Here is a 17,036-nt window from a genome sequence, read left to right on the forward strand (position 1 = left end):
TCCTCTCTCAAAGTAAGTTTATTATGACAAAATTTTCCGGTAAGAATAATTTGTCATTATTCTTAAAAACAAACCAACCAACCACAGGAAAACTATTTCATATTGTGAAAGCACTATTAGGAACAATTACCTAGCCTGATTTGACACAAAGCACCCCCTCATAAGTAGAATTATTTTATTTCAAAAACCAAATCCATCTCCCCCATATGCAGAAAGTGATTTTCTGCTCAGACTTTGCAGCCATCATAATGCAGCTGCCAGCAGGAGCAGCTACAGATACAGTGAAATCAAAGGCTAATGTTAAAATGCAAGATACCCCTCTCTCCTAGCAATCTCTGCTCTCTACAGTCCCCTACAAAGATTGGGAAGGATGCCTGCAAAAGCAGCACTGTGATATCCTCCATCTTTACCCACATCTCTTGAAAGGAAAAAAACAACCCAACACCCCCCACAAAAAAAAAGCACAGAGAAGAGCCAGATATAATTCACTTACTCCTGGCACCAACTTCGGGAATCTTCTGCAAGTTTATCAGACTTGACTCCCTCACCCAGTCTCCTTAGTTCTACTTCATTTACCTTTTCATGTATCTGCCCTCCCCCTTTTCTACTCCGTAAGCTTACACATGCTCTGGAGATGGTTTATGCATTTACTATTAAATCCTGTATCAAAACCCAAGGATATCTGTTAGACCTGCTAGAGCTCCAAGACAAGAAGCAGATCATTACTAACAATCAAGGCACCTGAAGATACAAACCACAATCTTTTGCAAGCATGCACCAGGTTTCCTCTAGACATTCTCATTGAATAAAAAAACCAGCAGGGAAAAAAACCTCTCCTCTTTTCTTGTACCACCTCCCTGTAGTGACCCTGAAACACACAAGCTTAATACAAACATATTTTAAAATTAAGCATTTGATTAGCATAATATCCCAACATGCAAAAAATAAAAATAAGTAGAAATCAACTGCAGTGACGCACAAGAGGAACAGACATACTTTATCTCAAAGCAAAAACTGGAGATTGCAAGCATATGTTTCAGCAGCGAAAGGAAATACAAGTCATTATTTCTAGAGTTGCTTACACTACTTTCTACAAACATCTCCTGATACCTTTTGAAATGAAGCGTTAAACATCTCTGTAAGAGCAAACAACTGATTAAAAACCAGAACTACAAATGACAATTTCCAGCTCACTTCTGAAAAACTAGGTACCTCCACCTTAGGAAGAGTCAACAGCTACAAGAAGGTTCTATAGCAGTTCCTCTGAATGCCCTCAGCATTGTCTAGCCCTCTTTTTAAGTCAGAAGCCAAATTCAATGTGGAAAGAGCAACACTCCCAATCAAAGTGCAGGAAGTTAAGAAGCATACTTAAGCCACCTGGCTGTCTGTGGTAGTATTTGGTTTGGGGTTTGTAGAGCTGTATCTGTACTGCAGCACATTACGGATCTCTGAGACAGCAACTAGAACAAACCACCAGACAATTCACTGGATGGTGTGAAGAGTGGCAAGTAAGCTATTTAAAGAGGGTACTAAGATTCAATCAAATATTCACAATTGCAGCCTATGGACAAGGATCATACAGACACCACCTGAAGGAACTTGCAGTTTTTGTTTACTTCACAGTGATCTTTCTGACCATCTCAAGTGCTGTCTTCAGGAACCAGAGTTGCCAGTTGTAGTTCTCACTAAAATTATGAGGTAGGAAAGCTATCTTTGTTTTCTATTAGAAGCATTTCAGCAGGCTGCAAGACTATACAAAGGCTTTTTGACCACAATTCAGTTTCAACTTGGATTAACAATCACAGCTGTAGTAAAAACCAACAGGAAAAGCTTTATCAACAGAGAAATCTATACCATGATATTGTATGTCTTCCAGAATTTTAGATTCATCAGAACTGAAACTGTAAAAAGCCATGAAAGGAGAAGCTTAAGTATGTACCAAGCAAGCATGCAGTTCCAGAGATAACAATGGTAACTGGAAATGCCTGGCAGGCAATTCCATCTTTATTCATCAGATCACTTTCTAAATGCTGGAGAACTAATTAAAGTAACTCTGTAAAACTATCACTGTAAGAAGAGACGTATTGATGAGACCATGCCCTGCCCATGTCCTCTCTTCTTAACTACATGAATAAGGAACAGAGACGCAGTGATTTCAGCCACTCATTTCAGTACAGTGTTCCATAGGCCGTAGGAGCGCCGGCACACAGGGAGACTCTGGTCACTGCTGCATTCTGCAGGATTAATAAGAGGAAACAGCACCATCAAGCAGTACTTTACAGCACGTTCCACAGAATACCAACATCTGACTGTGAGAAACCTTTGTCTATATGCCACCATTCAAAGGCACTGGAAAAAACGGTTGCACGTTGCCTGCGTCTAGGGCTTATCAGCTCATCACTAGCACAATTATTAGCTGAGCACATGACTTTTCTATGACCAAGTTTTTAATTTTGGTACTGTACTAACTCTGGATTAACAGTGCATTACAGTCAGATCCTAAAGGGAAAGACAGAGGGAATAAAACAAACCAAAGAAATAGGCATAGCCTTAAACACACGAGAGCACCACGAACTGATGACGTGCACCTTGTTCCTCTCACTCTTCATTCTCAATCCAGCCACGCTCCATGCAACCAAGAATGAGAGCATCCATCCAGGCTCCGTGCTCACCCCAGCCCAAACACTGTGCTTGATACACGAACTTGCACAGTACCTGTTATCAGTGCTTCAAAGAGCAGTCCAGAGGGCAGACATTGAAACAAAATTCCCTGGATATTACTTCATAAGGGGCAAAGAAGCTTGTGCCCTCTTTTCCAGATGGAAAGGGATAGGGTTTTTTTTGTTTGTTTTGTTTATTAAAACTTCTCAGATCTTCCAGAAGAAGCAAAGAAGAGAGGTTCAGACCTACGGAGATAGGGACAAGCTTCCTCCCCACGCTCCAAAATACCACTACACATCAAAAGGAAGAACATTGAAACAACAAGCACACGCACAGCTCCACCCGGGCCTCTCACTCACAACCCTGGCACACGTATCTCAGCATCCACTCATGCCTCCCTTGCCACAACCAAATCACTGTCCCTCCCAGTAACATTTATACACAAAAAAACATGAACTGAAGAGATGCAGAACGAAGCAAGGACAGTTAAAATTAAATTCCCTTAGTTACGCTGCTGTTCTGATCTCACAAACCTGAGAACGACTTCACATCAGATCATAAGAATGATGATTAATCATGCAAGTACGTCCTGTTTGTAAGAGGCACAAAATAACAATTAGCATCTAAACAGTATTTTTATATGCGCTAATTTTACAAGAGTTCACCATCAGTAGACACAAAGCTCTAAGACATAAGATTTACTGGTTCAAAGCTGTCTATAAAGGAGAAATCATATCTATTTCACTTTCAGTCTATCTTGAAGTTTTAGCATCTTATTAAAAAGAGAACTGACACACTCAGCAACTATTCTGAATCTCTGGCAGACTTCCTCACTTTCCAGCTTTTTAAAGATATCACAATTACATCACTAGTAACCCATTATGTATTCTGATCCCTATCATCCAGTGACTGAGTATTTTTTAAACTGTCTTTTTCAAAGCTGAAATTTAAACGGAAAACAAAATCATGCATTTTCTTTTTGCAGCTATTAAAAATATTTTATATAAAGAAAGAAGATACAAGAGCCACAGAAGTGCCCCTCCTGAAGTTTGGAGAGCACCAGAAGATTTCCAGCATTTTCTCAGACTTCCTATTTTTTACATCTAATTAACACTTATAATCCAGAAGAGACAAAAAAAAGAATCTAGTATTTTCAGTTATTTAGACATTATTTTTTAAAAAATGGTTTTCAGGATTCAACTGTTTTTTTTCTCCCACATAAAGCCTACATTTTATCATTTTGGCTTTAGTGGTTTTAGATCGATGAAGTATCAAGAACATTCTGTGGCAAATCCATACTAGAATTTAAACTGAAATAGAAATAAATTTCTAAAACAAAAAATAGCCACAAGTACTTTTTTGAAGAATAAACTCCCTCAAGGGACGCTGTTAAAATCCTGATCCCAATATAGTAAGTAAATAATATACATGCAAATGGGGCAGATACAGTGACAGCAGTCAAATGAACACATGCTTTTTAAATTGACATAGAATCCACTTGATTAGATTTAGCTTCGCTTAATTCTTACCGTTCACCAAAACGCTGAATCCATTTTGCTATTTTTATTAATTTAAAACAAAAAAACCCCAACCAAAAAGTCCCCAAAGGGTAAATGGAAGCACAGGGATGAAATGACCGACCCATTCACAGAAGTCTACAGCCAAGCCAGAAACTGAAATTGTGTTCTGGAGTCCCAGTTCGGCACTGCAGCAAGTGTTGTTCAAAGTCGCCTATAGAAAAAGTCAGCGACAAATGGACGAATATTTCTTCTCCAGAGTTCTTTCTTCTGTCACGCTTACACCCGCATTATGACAGAAAAGGGAAAATTTTAGTACTTTTCCTCACAACTCCCGTTTCCAGACGACAGCTGTCTAGTCATCAACTGCTTTCCATTCCACTACCGCCAACCCCAAGCCCTAAGGGAGAACCAAGGAAAACGCCTGCTGGTCTCTCCCACAGGACGGGCGCGATTTCCCCGCACGCTCCCGCCGGTACGCAAACACCCCGCGACTGGAATGGAAAACTACTTCAGGAGAGACGGGAGGGGAGAGCGGCGGGGCCGGGCGGCCGCTCCCGCCGAGGCAGAGGCCCGAGCACCTGGAGGAACACGCCAGCGGAGGCACCACGCCAGGGACACCCCCCTCCCCGTTCTCCCACGGACACCCCGGCGCGGCCCCGGCCCCTGAGGGAGCGCGGCGGCGCGGGCGGCGCCCCCCTCACGCGGGCCCGGCGGCGCGGGGGAGGGGCGCCCGCGCGCCGCCAGCCGTTACCCGCCTCAGCGCCCGCTTCCCTCCTCTCCCCACACCTGGCAGTGGGAGACGACGAGGCTCTGGTTGCCTTCCCCGTGGTACTTCCATTCATTCTCATCCATCTTCTCCACTTCCATGCCCGGCCCGGGCCGCCGCCGCCGCGCCCCGTGGGGACGGTGCCTGCCGCCGGCCCGCCGCCCTCACGCCTCCACCATCGCGGCTGCGCGCCGCCCCGCCGCAGGAAGTCCCGCCCTCCGCCGGAGAGGCGCTGGGGGACGCGGACGGACACGGGACCGCTCGCCCGACCCACCGCGCGCGCGTCGGGCGGCCATCTTAGAGCCGGGCAGCTCTTGCCCCCGCTGCCATCGTTGAGCGGGGCAGAAGGTAACGGCGGCGGAGGGGGCGAGGATGCCGCTCTGCCCCCGGCCGCGCCTCAGGCGGCTGCTAGGAGCGCCCCGCAGCTCCGGTTCTCCGCGCTCGCCGCCGGGAGAGAGGCCCTCCAGCCCCTCCTCCTCAGCGACAGCGCCCGGCCCCGCGACCTGCCCCGGCACAAGGCGGCGGAGGGCCCAGCCCAGCGCCCGTCTTGTCAGGGCTGCGGGGCCAGGGCGGAGGCAGGACGGGTCCCTCCGCCTCCAGAAACGGCGGCTTTTGGTGCGCCTGCCCCGCTGGTTGCCCACATCACGTAGTCGGATTCCGCGCTGTACAAAGGAGTTTGCACCTGCAACAGAAGTTATTCAGATGATCAAACACACACACACACAAAAAAAAAAACCAAAACAAAAAAAACCTGGAGTTTTACCTTTGGGGGTTTGTTTTCTGCTAAGGCTGTTTCTGAGGTTACAGACCTGGTGTTTGCCCCTGTAGTCAGTGTGTCTCTGAACAACTTTATGCTTTAATACACCAGGTCTTTCAAATACCAAATAGAGATGTTACAGGCATAAATATGAAAATAAATGTAACGTTCTTTAAACATTTATTGAAACATTTTTTGCTCATTGTTAACAACACAGTTCAATATAGTTTCACAAAGTGCCTCACACATCTATATATGAATGTACACATATATAATGTGCAGTAAATTTAAGACAAATTATCCAAATATCCAAATTCCCTACCACATACACAGGATTACATTCTAGACCCCTTAATCCAGTCAATTTTATCACTATGATTTTTGACTACAAACAGCAAAACTTATCCTTGAATTACCATTTTAAAGTCAGCCCTAAGGGCTCTGAAATTCCCCCTTCTGTCTCCCTCACCAGGCACAGCCCATGACAGCAGCCGAACCCACACACCAGAAGGTAACTAACACTTGCAAGTTTTCCTCTGTATAATGAACATTTGTACGATTTGGATAGTAGCCAAATTTGACTCTGTATTACAGTCTAAAAAGTCAAAGCAAAGAAAATGACGCCTTTTTATTTTTAAAGGAAAGAGAAGATGCACCTAGAAGGCTGAAAATAAAACCTGCATAAGTTTGCAATGAGTCATTGATCTTTTTTTAAATGTATGTGGTGTTGTAACTCAAATAATTTATAATCTAATTTGACTAGAACTTTGAAAAAAGAGTGTTAAACAATTTATACTTTCTTTTTGACAAAATACTGATTGATAAGCACTTAACGTTTCCTTCTTATTTAACGTTATCCTGTGTGTGCCTTCATGAAGAAAGAAACATGAATCCCTGCTCCTCTGGCCATTTAATAAAGATGAAAATAATGACAGAGGAACATTTAAAGTATGTTTCTATCACCTGCTGTGTTTGCAAGGTTTCTTTATGTTGTGTAACAACAAATGGATATAGAAAACATACAAGAATTTACCATAATTTCCTCATTTACCAGAAGTGTTATATCAGTTTCACTCAGGACTGGGGGTAAGATTGTGCTATTTATGATACTTGCATTAAAACTTAACTGCACTTCAGAGAAATAGTATGTGGACACTTAACCAGGCTTACGTGGAGAAATACAAAAGCAAATAATATGAATATAATGTCTTGCCATGGCAGAACTGATTTGTCTCCATTTTAAAAGGAACTCTAGTAAAGCAAGTTGATTCATCTTCTATTCTTTCATATTTCTGAAAAACATACATCTACAGAAGAAAAATAAAAGTAGAGGTTCCAAGTGCAGGGGTAAGCACACGGCGAACAGCTGAGTTTTCATATAGTCCCTCTCTAGCAGGTCACTTCCCCTCTTCACCTTTTCCTGCGGCATGCCATGGTGCAGAACTACCACTTGGAAACTGGAGGGGCAAAAGCCCATTAACGTATTATTTCTCTCTGTATTATCAGTTTTTAAATGTTACTCATTTCAGGTACTATCTACAAGGTGCTTGAACCAAAATATCTTATGCTTTTGTGCCTTTAATGACACTGAAGCATTGCTTAACTGGAATTCCTCCAACATGGTTGTGTGTCTTGGGGTATAACTACAGCTTGTATAGACATACCTGGACTGGTTTTAATTAGGTACCTCGAGGCCTGCTAGCACAGACCTCAGTGACCTTCAAAATCCCTCTGAAGATTCTCAGTAGATAACCAGGTGTTCTATGGTATTTTAGGATGTAAATAAGCTAGTTTAAAACTGCATCAGGAACACATAAGGTAATGATACCCTCAGTTCTACAGCTCCCTCTTAATCCCCTCGCCATTTCTGTTTTGATGTAACATGAAGGAGTCAGGAGAGCACCACAAGCCTGAAATACATTTCTGTTTCTCTGGGTCCTATAACTGCATTGGGTGGCTATGCTTTATGTTACAACTCCTGTTTCTTGGGACCTTCCAGTGTTGGGGATACATTAGAAAAATTAAGGTAAATAATCTATAGATTTTAAATCAGTGTGTACGCTATACTTAACTGTGCAGATATTCTCAAACAACAGATAAAGTGGCACAAGATCACAGATCATATGACATTAAGAATAAACTAGTGAAATACTGACACATAAGACTATTGTCAAACAGATTTGCAAATAAAAATGAAAAAATAGCCATCCTGTCTCATTACATGAAGAAAACAGACAACAATACATTAACTAATATAAAATTTCTTCCCACTGGACTCACATACATCATCTTTTACAGCTTCTGTGTTTACCAGGGGATGAGAATGAAATGGTAAAACCAGTTCACTTATTCACTTTAGAGGAAGAAAAAAAAAAAATATCAGGCAAGGATTTCTTGTTAATAATCTGATGGCTATAAAAAGTTCATTAAATCCAGATCTGAGGGAAAAAATAGCATTACTTGAGATTCATTATAAAACTAGGTGCCCATAATACAAAGGTCTTGTAAGCTTATGAGAAGAATTTTTGTGACAATAGCTACATCTTAGTTTTCCAGGTTCCTAAAATGAAAGCCTTCTATAAAAATAGAGGGTATTTTGTTCTTTATAAAAAGAATAAGCATGACAAAATAAGATCCTATCCTGGGACCCAAAAACTTCTGCCTGGAAAAATTACATTTAAAAATCACAAATTCAAGGTAGTAAGTCCATATTGAATGGACATGATAATACTACAATGAAATTGTGCTACAAAATGCTATTACTTTTTTTTTTAAATGCTGCACCATTTTCAGTTTTCAAAAGATGCAATTATGTTTAAATAAGATTATTTGACAGTCTTATATTATTGTTATATTCAGATCATCAAAAATATACTTATGTAACTCACACCTCATTAAAATTTTAAATCTTTGCCTTTTTTCTATTATCAGGATGATGCTACTGCTCCATGCCTTAGTTTTTTCTCGAATCCCTGGTTTATCTGTGTAATTTCATACACATACTAGAAATGCACGAAATCTCGTGCTCCAACTGTCATTTTACAATCTCTGACTGAGAAACACTGACCCAACAAACTAAAAAAAAAATATATTACAATAGGACTGGAGCATGTCATTTGATGGATTTTTTTTTTTTTTTTTAAGAAAGCACATGTGGTACTTCAAACCACAATAAAATATTTTAGAAACTACACAAGTCTATGGCTTCAGGAATAGGACTAAGTATCAAGAAAGGTGACTCAAGGTCAACGAAGATAAAGCCACATACATGTTGTTAATAGACAAGAGCTTGCATGAACTTACTCAACCATCAATAACCACAGATATGAATAAACAGACATTATAACTACTAAGAGATTTAATTGCTACATACAGTCTGATGAGGGAGGAAACAAAGTTACAGACACAGAGCATAAATAACACCTTCTCTGTACAGTAGATATAACACTAAAGAATTGCCAAGACAGACAATTTTTTTTTTTTTTTTTTTTTTTACGACAGACAGGATCACTAAATACTGTTTTCCATGCACAGGAGTCCTGAACATTGAGGGAAAAAACCACAACTAATTACCAGGGGGGAGCCAAAAAAACAACCAAAAACCAGCATTGTGGTGAATTTTTGGGACCAGCAAGAGAAAATACATGGAAAAAAAGATCTAGTTAGAAATTGTTGGAGGTCTTTAAAGCAGAACATTATGGTGAAATCCTAGTAGCTTTGACGGGGTATTAAAGCAGAATGGAACAAAACCAACCCCATCTAAGCGCCTCCTAAAAAGTCTTTAATCCTGTAGGCAAGGAAGGAAAGAGGAAGGGATAAAGAGCTTTTAGGTCTTGCCTTGTATTAAGTGACATACCAGCAACTGGAAAACAAAATGCTCTTTACATAGAGGTGAAAGCAAAGTACCATAGCAGGCTCAGTAGCCTGGTCAGAAGTCACGTAGATGCAGTATTTTTACTGCTTTTAGGACAGGCTTACACTTCTTATTGCAGATACTTTGCTGTTAATGTTATACTATTCGCTCATGATCAAACGCCTTCTTGCAACATATAACTTCCCCTGGGAAAACATTTTATTGTCTGATACCACAAAAATATCCTAACCTTGTGTTTAGTCCTTGGACCTGTTAATGGTTAGAGTAGAGCACATCTTAAACAACTTTTTACACAAGCCCTGTGTGACCCTCTCTAAATAGGGAAGAGAACACATGTATTAATCTGGGTCTTTCAGTAAAACTGTCAGCATTTGACAATTCACTTCTGAAAAAAACCTTGAAACCTTCTCAGTTAAAGATTTTAGTTCACTGAGTACAAGGTCTCCAGAAGATAAATTACAAATTGATGTAAACTGGTAACATATTACATCTCAGTTTATACACAGAAACACCAAACTGCATAACAATATCCAGGGACAGTACAGAAGCACTGAGCAGCAGTTTCTTTCATACGCTTAGTGATAAATTTAGATTTATATTTCTGACACAGCTATCAAATACTTTAAAAGTCACAATTCCTTAAATTCATACTCACCACATTTTATTGACTGCAGTGCTAATAATTTTGAAGTAATCTCTGAATTCAAATGGCAGCATACAAAATGAATACTCCCTCCAACTCCCCTTTAAGAACCCAGTTTACTGGAACCCTCACATTGAAAGCAATAAACAGAACCTATATTTTCAAGAGAAATTTGAGGTTTAAAATTTGAGAAAATTATCTGTCATCTCCAATATGTAAACACAGGTATAATGCAGTTTCACAAGCAGAGAAGCTAATGTAAATACTATCCTATCTCAAAAAGGAAGTTTTACTCTTTTCAAATCTGGCCATATATTCATGTGTCCTCTCTTCGCATTGCCCTTAGCATATTTACACTCATGCACCCATGTGGCATGTTAGAGGAGATTATTCAAACAAATGGTCAGGTTTTCTCCAGTGGGAATTTTTGCCTTCTTCCCCCCCCCGCCTTTTCTTATTAAATTCTTTAGCAAACCAGCATGACACATTGCATTGCCACGCAACTCCTCCAGCCATCATTAAAGGAGGAATGGGAACACAACCAAAACCAGTAGGGAGTGCAGGATTAGCCATTTCGTTGCTAGCTCATTTTCAGACCAGATTAAGCTGATTATGAAACTGTACTTTCAGCAGCACTGCAGAACCTCCTAGCAGGACGAATGTGTGGGGGCCCCTTCAAGGAAAGAAGAAAAAGCACAGACTGAACAGATATTTCTGGGCACGCTCTGAAAATCAAGAGAGAGCACATCACTGAAGAAATGTTTTGGGAGAGAAAACTGTATCATTCATTGAGCAGCCCCAGAGCTGTCACTTACAGGCTATTTTGGGTTGAGGGTTTCTTTCCTGGGTTGTTGTGGTTGTTTGTTTTTGATTTTTTTTTTCCTCTCCCCCAGAGAAAACACACATTAGATTTCTGCCATCCCTAGATGTAACCATGTTAAAAGAGAGTTGAACTGTGTTATCAGAGTATCGGTGATAAAGCATGCCAATAAACTATTCTTTATTGATTTAAAATAGCTATTTCAAAGGTGACAATCTACAATTCTCTAGATTAAGGTGGAATGCAGTGGATATTTAACAAGTGATTATGACCTCTTCCTGGTTTTCCAAAACCAAATGTAAAAAAAATCCATTGCAATAAAAAATCTTTATGAAAGTATCTCACATGGAGCAAAAGCATGAACATGAGTAACAAGTATACATCTCACACCTTTCCAATAGATTTCTAGGAAAAAAGATATCCAAATTGCTTGGAAAAGAAGAACTATTCCTAACAGTGACAGGAGAATAAGTATACCAAAATATATAGAGATGTTCTAGATCTCTCAAGTCAAGCTTTTTGAGAAACTAAATTTAAGATGACTGAGCAAGCATAAATTCTAGATCAAATTCTACACTTCTAGGAACAGAATCAGGCCCAAAGAGTGGTGACACCCCTTCTCACACAAGGCTTGGCACCTTGGAAGGTACAAATCCACATGGCATGAATGTATAGATTCAAAATTACACCTTGATGTTCTACTGGATGGCTGGTTTTGAACTTATTTATGAATCTGTGATACTAAAAGTACAGAAAGAGACATCTACAAAAGTCGTTAGCTGGAGGTAGACATTCGATTACAATTAAAAATCAATGACAAAAGATATACTTGCAGTTACTAGAAATGTAATTGTAAAATCCATTAGAGCAATCCTGCTATCCAACACAAAATAAAGACAGCAGACAGAGCAAAAATAATTTAAATGATAGTATTTGTCTCCCATCTAGAAGTAAGTATCTGGAAAGAGGAGATAATCTGACAAAAGCAAGAAAAGTAATGGACACAAACACTTGTTTGGTTGTTGGTTGTTTTTTTTTTTTTAAATATGATTCAATTCATGAGGCTCTGGGAGTGGTATGTTTTACAAAGCAAATCTATTAATATCAGCAAGAGAGACAGAAAGATTGGTAAATCTCAAAACCACTGATTACAAGGTAGGTATATTTTTGTATAAACAAAATGGGCTGGTTTTCCATTCTCTCACTTTGCACCGTAAAAAGGAAGTTAAGTGTTGTTCACATAATTGCTTAATCTACTTTACTTCCGGATGGGTATGAAAAGCAGCACTGATAATAAAAATAAAAACTCTGAATTTCTTTTTTGTGAGAACCCAGTTGATAACTATTAATACTTTGGCTGCCACACAGTTACAGGTTTCCAGGGGTTTACAGTGTTGCAAACTAGATGTAATGGGAAACAGCCTCATCTGCTGGTTTGAGAAGATACTATCAGGTGTCTATGCATAGTGTAATACTTGCCTTTTTTTTTCCCCTCTCTCCCCTCTCCACTTCACAGGATAGGGGTTTAGGTTTTTTTGCTGTTGCACTATATAGTATAGCAGCAGCAAAGCCTCAGCAAAGCATGCACTCCTCAGATGACTGGAGACCCTAGATAATTCATTAAAAGGATTGGCTCTGTATCTACTTTCTATCTCCTGTTCATTAATATAGACAGACACGTCTAAGGAGAATGCTCAAAGACTTCCCATTATTTAAAGATTCTTGTCATTTTACTGAAACTTCATATTGTTCCTGATCAGCTATTCCATGGTACTATTTGTTTCAAACAGAAGTGTTTGATGGAGATTTTTGCTGTCCTTTTTTTTGTTTAAAAAGTTAATTTAAAAAAAAAAACTTCTGAAAGAAGATTATTGAAAAATACGGTGGTTTATCTCATTAAAGATTACACTTTTTATTAAGAAGCATTAGCATTGAAACGATCGTGGAGAATTTAGTGGACAACAGTATGGAATAACAGGTCATCCTGAAGTTAAGGTTGTACCTTTTCCTGTCTTTTTAGCCTCAGTGAGAGACTAAATCTAAACTTCTGCTAATGTACACAGGTAATATTAACATTGACATGAGCTAACTTCTGACTGAGTGGTATTTTTACAACATGCATTTAAAAAACAGTAACAAAAAACCCCCCGAGATAGTTACATATATTCTTAAAGCATCCCCTCCTCCTTACCTGCTCTTACAGATAAACTGCACTCAGGGCCCCGAGTGCATCAACAGGCTGTAATAGCTCTGACCAGCTTCCATCCATCATTCTCTGCAATCCTCCTCCACCAGCTCTCCCCAGCCCCCCAGAAGCTTAGGTGCAGCTCTTATACAGCACCACAGCTGTGTGGCCTTGGATCTGGTGGATCAGCCTTATGACATACAACTGTGAGAAGCCAGTTTGGACCACCACTGCTGGCTTGGGCCCTCACCCCTGCCCCAGCTGTCCTGTAGCAGTCCGGGACCAAGTGAGAGTGGCTGCTCTGCAAGGGAAGGCCAGCCAGGAGCTGGGGTGACAGCAAGGCACCCCAGCAGGGCAGAGCATTAAGGGGTGCAGTCCTACAGTACCTGAGGAGGAAGAGCAGAGCAGGTCTGGTGACAGTGACCAGGGGTGGCCCCAGGCTGGTGATTGCCAGGTCATCTGTAGTGATGAGGCAGTTCAAGGTCACGGTACAGGCCAGGCACAAGTGTACCTACAACCGAACCTATCATGTCTCTTCTTTCCCACAGACTGTCCCTCTTCTGCCTTTCCAAACAATTTGTCATTACTTTTATTGCTGTTATGCGTCTTACACACAGGTTTCCTTACTTGCCAAGGGATCCTATGCAGAAGTATTTTCCATACCCCTGTGTGGTCTGTTAGCCTCCTGTTTGCTCAGGAAACTGCTCTACAGTTAATGTAATTTCCAAACAAATTGTTTTGTTTTGCTGAAGTTAAAGCTATGACAACTCTGTCATTATTCCATTATCTTGATTACAGAAAGTATTTAAAGAACATGGGTCACTCAGGTTACTTAAATTACCTTGGCTTCACAATTCCATACTTCCTTCATTTTCAAAGGGCTGCTTGAAAGTTCCAGTTCCCATTCAAATCAAAAGGTTCTGCATTCACTTAACATTTCTGAAAGTCAGGCCACTATTTCAATGTCTATGCTTAGATGAGAGACCTTAGATGCACAGAGAAGAGGTTAAAAGTAGATAGAAACAAACAAAAGGAAAAACTTAAGATAGGAATGAGCATACAGATGGCAGTTATAACGATGCACTTAAAAAGTAGAAGAAAGGAAAACAGAAGCAAATAAAACAAAGAAATTTGCAGAATATCAAAGGCCATAAGCCTGAACTGTTATTTCTGCATACAAATTGCATTTCAGAGATTAGTCCTAGAACACAATTTATTATGATGTGAAAATCATACCATGACTAATTCTTTTATCAAGGGCACAACGCCGTTAAGCACAATTGTGTAAAAGAGGCTTTACAGGAAACTCTTCAGGAGACTAGATCCACATTGATCCAAAGAGGAAAATGCCATTTCAGGAATAACCTATGTTACCTACCAAACTGACTCACCAGAAGTTGCTCACAGCAATTATTCAAAAAAGGAACACAACCTAACCAGTACTTATCTGTATTCTGTAAAGCCATACAAGCTACATATATATTAACCCTGAACAACTCAGAATCCTTGAGAGGTGTAAAAAAATTATTTATTAGAAGATCCTTCGTAAGGATCACTCTATGATCTAAGTAAAAGGACAAACATATGGATCTTGCCCTCTAAGCTTTTAACCTTCCTCCAAACGTATTCCTTCCAGTTCACGAACATTTCCCAAGGGCCATTCTGAGTTTTGATAAGTGTCTGAATTTCCTGGTCACTTTTATTCCCCCATCTGCCTACAAGCATCATTTTGCCACATTTGGCTCTTGTTGCAGGGGATACTTTGCAAGATCAACACCATGTTTCAGTTCAATGCCAAGTAATTCTGCTTAGGCATTATCAGTTTACAGAAACGAGATCATTGGAACAGAAGAACAGAGCAAAGAGCTAACTAAAAAAACCCCACATATATAGATTGATCTATCAGGAATTTTCTCTTACTAACAATAGATTTTAGAAGTGATGCTTTATTTCATAACCAAAGATGCTGTACTTAATGAGATATATTTTTCCTTTCTGCTGGAGTATTCTTGCTATATCATGCTCTAGGAGGACAGTATAGTGTGGCTTTGTTATCTGTGTACATAGGTAAGCTTTAGAAGATGTTGAGGATATTCACAAGATCTTCAAAAGATAGTCATGTCCATGTACATACTATACTAGGAGTAAAGTGAAATGACAGCAAACTTTCACGAGCATCATACTATTCTTTAGACCATACATCATGATCTAAAAGTTAATTGTGCTTCCTCACTATCAAATTTTCAGGCCCATTCTTTTGTATTACTGCCAACTTAAAATATCCATTTGATTTCACAGATATTTTAACTCTAGCAGAAATAAATAACTAAAATCTTTCATTCTAACAAATATTTGCCTTTACAAATATTTACCTTTACCAAAAGTAACACCATTCTTCTGCTACTAATTTCCTAAAGCAATCATTCCAAACATGCTGTCTAAAGTAAAAGAAGTGTTACTGATAAGTCACTTAAATTACAGCAAATACACAGGAACCCTTCTATATGAATGGGGAGTTTATATAATAGATGAAAGAACATCGACATACTGCTTATTTGTTTTTATATGGAGATATCCACAAAGGCACTAGGTGGATTACATAAAAATATTTAAAATTGTCCCTCTTCCAAAAAGTATAAACAAAGATGCAAACAATAGCTCCATAAATAAAGCATAAAGGTAGGGGAAAAAAATAATTCCCCCAAGACTGTTAATCATTAAAAAGCAAGCTCAGCTTTGTCGTCTTATAAAAAAAGGGGCAACTACCTTTAGATTTTGCATACAAGTTTTTCAGTTCCTCCATTTTTCTGCAGCACAGTGAAATGTTTATCAGAACACAGGATGATAGCCTGTAAATGGTAACCCTTTACATGTTCTATATGATGAACATTATCCTCTCTAGGTGATAGGCCTCCCATTCCTCTGAAACTGGGAAGATTCCACAATTACTGAAAAATGTTGGTGGGACAAGGTGAGAGCCATCACTGATGTGACACATAGGGAACAATAATACTGGAAAACCCAGAAAACAGTTTGATTACAATGACAGAAATTCAGATATGAAAACAGCACTTAAAAGTTTGGGGGGGGGGGGGCAGGGAGAATAGAGGGAGAAATAAGAGAAACTCGATTAATTTCAAACAAAAAGACAATCAAATGCCAATTGAAGACTTCAGCATATACTTGTGGAAAAAAAAGGTTAAAAACTGGAGACTAAGCATGGAACAGGAGACAACTGTATTACAAATGAAAAAGACTTACTGGAAAAAGACCAAAGGATCTATTTTAGGGCTACTAAATCACTGGCAGTTTTAAGTAACAATAAAACTAGCTGCAGATACAGGCATAAAGCTTAGATGCTGTTGCTGAAAATGGAGTTTGTTTAGTTAGGTGTCTGAAGCAGTGGAAACAACATGCAGTTCATCACAGCAGCATGTTAAATAATTAGTTTATAGGCAATGAACCACACCAGGAGATATGTTACTAGAAGAACAAGAACTCAGCACTGCTCTCCCAAAAAATCCAGTCTTCAGAAATATTGAAGTAATTGCCAAAGGAAACAACTGCTGTGAAAGATGCAAATGTTCTAAAACATATTAGCAAAGGTATAGAAAAAAATGTATATGGTATTTTAGGATCCTGTCTGAATATGTTACAGGTAACTTTTTTCAAAGGCATAATTGTTTGCCCCCTACACTTAGTTAACAAAGCTGATACCAGATCTCAATAGTCTCAACTATGGATCCTTGTGAAGTAATAATGAAACAGATAATTCTCTTTGCAAAAGTAACTTCCAGGGCATTTAAAATA

General features: G+C 39.5%; 1 protein-coding gene across 2 annotated transcripts in view; it reads right to left on the reverse strand.

Annotated features, from left to right (window-relative positions):
- IPPK (inositol-pentakisphosphate 2-kinase) overlaps positions 1-5,151 on the reverse strand; it is a 33,456-nt gene extending 28,305 nt beyond the window's left edge. The window contains exons 1-2 of one of the 2 annotated variants that reach the window (XM_075762793.1): positions 4,968-5,151; positions 4,303-4,392 (exon numbers count right to left, since the gene is read on the reverse strand). In XM_075762793.1, coding sequence (XP_075618908.1) covers positions 4,303-4,392; positions 4,968-5,048 — 171 coding nt within the window. In that variant the 5' untranslated portion in view covers positions 5,049-5,151. The remainder of the gene's footprint in view (positions 1-4,302; positions 4,393-4,967) is intronic. The other variant, XM_075762794.1, reaches the window with a different exon arrangement.
- Positions 5,152-17,036: the final 11,885 nt, after the last annotated feature.

The sequence above is a fragment of the Balearica regulorum genome, chromosome 10, assembly GCF_011004875.1.
Source record: "Balearica regulorum gibbericeps isolate bBalReg1 chromosome 10, bBalReg1.pri, whole genome shotgun sequence".
NCBI classification, from domain to species: Eukaryota; Metazoa; Chordata; class Aves; order Gruiformes; family Gruidae; genus Balearica; species Balearica regulorum.